The sequence below is a fragment of the Psammomys obesus genome, unplaced genomic scaffold, assembly GCF_907164565.1.
Source record: "Psammomys obesus unplaced genomic scaffold, mPsaObe1.curated_primary_1811, whole genome shotgun sequence".
Taxonomy (NCBI): Eukaryota; Metazoa; Chordata; class Mammalia; order Rodentia; family Muridae; genus Psammomys; species Psammomys obesus.
In genome coordinates, this window is record NW_026596134.1 from 8,111,524 (window position 1) to 8,117,216 (window position 5,693).

Here is a 5,693-nt window from a genome sequence, read left to right on the forward strand (position 1 = left end):
AGTTAGCATATAACCTTGCCTGTGACTGTGCCAAGTTACACAACCATGCCCTCATGAGGCCCTCTTGCTCACTGCAGGATCAGAACACACACAGCAGTGACTTGGCAAGCTTTCTGTGAGGCTCACAAGAGACTCCATGGAAGAGTGGGAGGTCCCCACCTGGACCCTCAGCTTGCCCCCTCACAGTGGGTCCCTTCTATTTTACAGACGTCCTTGCTTCCAAATGGGCTCTTGCTTTTACCGAGTTCTCCTGTTGGCTGGCTTCTGTGCCCCAATCTTCTGCATGTGGGCATCCAATCCCCGCAACAGAGAGTCTCCCCAGCCTCCCGGCATGAAGGGCAACCCAGCCTCCCAGGTGTCTCCCAGCAACACCAAGTTCGCCTTCTTTCTGTACCAGAGGCTGGCTCAGGAAAGCCCAGGTCAGAATGTCCTTTTTTCTCCTGTGAGTATCTCAACTTCCCTAGCCATGCTGTCCCTGGGAGCCCGCTCAGCCACCAAGATGCAAATCCTCCGGAGCCTTGGCTTCAACCTCTCACACGTGCCGGAGTCCACCATCCACCTGGGCTTTGAGCAACTGGTCCGCTCGCTGAATGTGTGCCACAAAGACCGGGACTTGAGGATGGGCAGTGTCCTCTTCATCAGGAAGGAGCTGCAGCTACAGGCCACTTTTCTGGACAGGGCCAAGAGGCTTTATGGAACAAAAGTCTTTTCTGAAGACTTCTCAAACACTGTCACTGCTCAGGCCAGGATCAACAGTTATGTGGAGAAGGAGACCAGAGGGAAGGTGGTAGATGTCATCCAAGAGCTTGACTCTCAGACAGCCATGGTCCTGGTGAACCACATCTTCTTTAAAGGTGAGGATGCCTTTCTCTTTTCCTCCCTCTCCTTCCTTCTTTATTTACTTGGGTGTTGGTTTGTTTCTTGAGGAGTCAGGGTCTTATGTGTTCCAAGAGGGTCTCCATCATGCTATATAGCTGAGGATGACCTTGAACTTTTGATTCTCCTGCCTCCACCTCCTTAGAGCTGGGATTATAGGTGTGTTCCCCACACCCCGTTGATGCAGTGGGGACTGAACCCAGGGATTTGCTCAACCCCAACCCACCCCTGATTTACATTTTTTTTTTTTTTGGTGTTGTGTAGCCAAGGAAACAGGTGTGTAAAACAAGCCCTAGACAGCAGGGTGTGCCTGAGTTCTCCTCAGCTTTGCAAGTAGCTACGTGCATACCCTTAATTGTCTTCTGCTCCTTCTCTCCAGCTGCCATTCACTAGTTAACACGGGACCTTGTTCATCTCTGTGTTAGCATGAAGCAAGGGCCTATCCTAGAGGGCTGGTTGACGCTGCACTCAGCCAGGTAGCCTCCTGAAATGTCCTCGGGGACTCTTCAGGAGAAAAGAGCTTGCAAACTTCATAGCAGTGACACAAGGGTCCCTGACTGGTCAGTTTAAAAAGCCATCCCAATGGTGAGAACCGTTTCAAAGGTTTGGAAAGTGTGCCCAGGTTCATTTGTCCCTCACATCTGTCTAGAGCTTTACTGTACACAAGGACACTGTAATGAGTGGCACCGCTCTGGAGCCCAGTGAGCATCAGCTTTGAAACTACACGACTCTGAGCGTGGCTTCTACCTCTGCCCCTCTCTTGTTCCACAGTCCCAACTTTAAAAGATCTGCCAAGGAGTAAGTGCCCACTCTGTACCAGTCTATACCGCTTGGCTGGCCATTCACTAAGCACACACAGCCTCGCTAAGGACACACAGCCTCACAGGACCAAGCCTAAAGACAAGTCTTCAGAACCGTGTGTGCCACTGGGCCGTGGTCCGCTCCCTCTTCTCCTGCCTTTCCATTGTGCTTTCTTTCCTCCCTCCATCCCCCTATTTACCCAACCACCAGTTCATCCATGCATCCTTTTCTCTTTTAACCAATCCAATCCACCCATTGATCTAGCCCTTCACTCACACATCCTCCAAACACAGGAAAACACAGAAAAATGGGTTTATTTAGAATGAAAGGTCATGCACATAGCATAAGACCATTTCAAAGTTTTCAAGTCAGTGCCTTTGGTCGCTGGCATCTTCACCAAAGCTGTGCTGGGTTGGAAGTATAGACAAGCTGGTGGCTGTCACACACCCCTGTCTAGAGCAGTGGTTCTCAACTCTGGATCATGACCCCATTGGGGTCAAATGATCTTTTTGCTGGGTTTGCATATTTAACATCCTGCATACCAGATATTTACATTACAATTTGTAATGGTAGCAAAATTAATGAAGTGGCAGCAAAATAATCTTACAGTTGGAGCTCACAACAACATGAGGAACTGTGTTAAAGTTCCCAGCGTTAGGAAGGTTGAGAGCCACCGCTCTCGTCCTTTACCATTCACAAGGTCAGTGAATTAAAAGGACACTATTCTAAAGCTAAAATGAGCATCAGCTTTGACAGTTTCCTAGTTTTTAAGTCCTTTTTCTTTCATCATCACTCTAGGTACTTTCCTCATCATGGGGAGTACAATTAACGTGTAATTGTAAATGTAGTTTGTGTCAATATCAATCATTATTCCAACAGTTATAAACACTTTTCTCAGTAGTTACATTTACTCATGTCACTTTGATGTCGTGGTCATCTATTTCTATACATGTATGCCCACCAATAGAGATTTGTTATGTTCAATTTGTTTTGTTTTAATTATGTTATGATCAAGTTATTTATGTGTGTGAGCGTTTTGTCTTTATGTATGTAGGCCACATGTGTGCCATGCCTGTAGAAGCCAGAAGTGGGTGTCAGATCCCCCAGAATTGGAGTTGTATTCAGTTGTGAGCTGTCACGTAGGTGCTGGGATGGAACTTGGGTCCTCTGCAGGAGTAATCAGTGTTCGTAACAGCTGAGCCGTCTCTCTAGCCTCATAATCACTTTACAGGATGCCTTTTCCCAGAAGACAACATAACAGAAAAACCTCATGCTCTCCTGCTTTAGATTCTTCTTTGTTTAGACAGAGGGTCTCACTCTACAATCAAGAATTTGCATTCTTGATCAAACTGGCCTTGAACTTGCAGCAATCCTCCTGCCTCTGCCCCCAAGTGCTGGAATTATAAGTGTGTACCACCATATCCACCTCCAAAATACTAACATTGTTTCTCATGTTTAACAGCATAATTTCCTTCATGGAGGTCTATTATTTGCTTGTATGAATCCATGTTACTATCTCATTCCAATCTGAGAGGTTCCAGTAGCACTGGTAAAATCTCATTTGTTTTTGTTTCATCCAACCACTGTTCAATCCTTATATTTTCTGGTAAGAAAATCATCTGAGGCCACCTGAAATGTGACATTTCTTACGAAGTGTCTTCTTTGCCTTTTGACTGATTATGGTATGTCTAAGTATGGAACTTGCTAAGTGTGTCAGAAGGTTTTTATAAACCAAGTGTTGGGAGCATCGGAATGTTACTTCTTTCCATAACCACCATCTCTTTTTTTCTTCCTCTCGCCTCCTTTTGGGAGTCCCATGGTGTGTGGATTGCTGTGCTTGATGGTGTATCATAGGTGTTTGGTGTGTTGTTCATTTTCCTCCATCTTCTTTCTTAGTGTTCCTCATATTACAGACTTAACCACCACGTTTTCTAGCTCAGTGGTTACTGTCTTCCACAAGCTCTAATCTGCTGTCAAGTCTCTCTAGTGGCATCTTCATTTCTGTGATTTTCCAACTCTAGACTATACATGATGACCTGGAATCATTTCTCTAGTTGCAGGTAGATGCCTACTTGAATATAGTTTCCTTTAGCTCTCGGAGCATGTTGAGAACACCTGCTTTGGGGCCATATCTGTTTTTCTGTAGGGACACTTTCATTAATCGCTCCCCAACCCTTAAAGATCGGGGTATACTTTCTTGTTTCTTTCATGCTCCATTTTTTGTTTGCTTTCTTTAAAATAGTTTATTATTTATTTTTAGTTATGTGTATGCGCATATGTATCTTGTGATCAGTATTTATACACAGTGCAGTTTTCTACAGAGTCCAGTAGAGGACATCTGATCCCCTGGAACTTGCGCTACAGGCGGATATAATTTGGGAGCTGAACTGGGTCCTCCGAAGGAGGAGTGAGTGCTCTTAACCTCAGAGCCATCTCTCTAGCCCATTTGTATGTTTTCAGCCCAACATTGTAAATAATGTAAATTAATTCCCCCCATCTAGAGGGTTTGTCCTTTTTGTTCATTGTGGTAATTGTTTCCTGCTTCTTCTGAATGAATTCTTTAAAGTCACAGATGTCTTTTTGGCTGGAAGATCTCCCAGTGTTTGCAGAGGACCACTGGAGGCATATTGTAACTTGCCATCTCTATGGCTAAGTTGTCTATAATTTTGACTATAAGGCAAAGCAGTCTCTAATTTTGACTCACCCTTCATTTTCTGTTTGCACACCCCAAGGCCAGCTGGCAGAAAGAAGTCTGAAACGCCCAGATATTTCCCAAGCTGCTTATAGCTTTACTCATCTCTGGGGCCTCTGTGTGTCTGAGATATGCTGGAAGTTTCCAAACCTCCTGTACACACTTGATTCTTTAGACATCTATTTGTTTATATCTCTGTTGTCTTATCTCTTATCCACCCTTCAGACAGACAAGAAGTGAGGACACTTGTCTGTAACTGCATTTGAATACACTCCCACACCCCCAGGGAAAAGGCATTAGGCACCAAGGATGCCTCAATCAGTTGTGTGAGGGGGGTTTTTGGGGAGCCCATGCAGGTCACACCATGACAGTTTTGGGGAGAATGAGACGTTGAAAGCATCCCCTCCCCCAGTTCTGTTCCTCTCCCACTGGTTGCGCTAATGGAGTCTACAATACTTCTAGCCACTGCTGAGCTGGAGACTAAAGGAAGAGACTAGTGCAGGTAAGGGTGTCACAGAGTTGGCCATTGGCATCAAGATTGGGCCGCTTGTCTTGAATGACCTCTCCTTGCATCACCACAGCTAACTGGGACCATGTCTAGGGAAGGGTGGCTATGTAGAAGGATTTACTTTATCAGTTTTGCTGACAGGACCTTCTTCCTCTCCTCTCAGTTAGTCCTCTTAAGCTTTGTGGTTAGCGGCGTCTCAACTGTTAAGTGCTGCCTGAGGTGTTTCAGAGTTCCGCCTGCCACTGTCTTGGCAAATGTCTCCGGGGAAATGATATTTGCCTTGGCCGAACTCCAAGTCAGATTAGATACTGACGGCTTTTATAAGTCATTCTTTTGGTATTTCAGGAGGCAGGTCAGATTAAGGCAATTCTTTGGGGATGAATGAGTCTGTGGCTGTTGATGTTTTGAGGTACGTTCATAGTGTATGTTGTGTGTATGTGACAGTGTGTGTGTGAGCAAAGGTGTATGGTGTATTTGTGTATAAGCAAGCACATGTGTGTTATGTGGGGGGTGCCGTATATGGAGTATATTTGTGTGTGGATTTGTGTGTGTGAATTTCTGTGTGTGTGTGTGTGGAGAGAGTGTATGGTGTGGTGTGATGTGTATAGGGTATTTGTATAGTATGGGTGTGTGCGTGTGTGGTATGGTGTGTGTGTGGTGTATGTGTGATTTATATGTGTGTGTGATGTGTAGTGTGTGTGTGTGTATGGTATGTATGTGTGTGGAGTGTATTGTTATATATGTGTGTGTGGTATATGTGTGTTATATTTGTGTGTGTGTGTGTGTGTGTGTGTGTGTGTGTGTGTGTGTGTGTGT

General features: G+C 45.2%; 1 protein-coding gene across 1 annotated transcript in view; it reads left to right on the forward strand.

The window, feature by feature from the left end:
- The first annotated feature begins 223 nt into the window (after positions 1-223).
- Serpina9 (serpin family A member 9) overlaps positions 224-5,693 on the forward strand; it is an 8,617-nt gene continuing 3,147 nt past the window's right edge. Inside the window, exon 1 of the mRNA XM_055592759.1 lies at positions 224-854. Within this exon, the coding sequence (XP_055448734.1) occupies positions 224-854 (631 nt within the window). The remainder of the gene's footprint in view (positions 855-5,693) is intronic.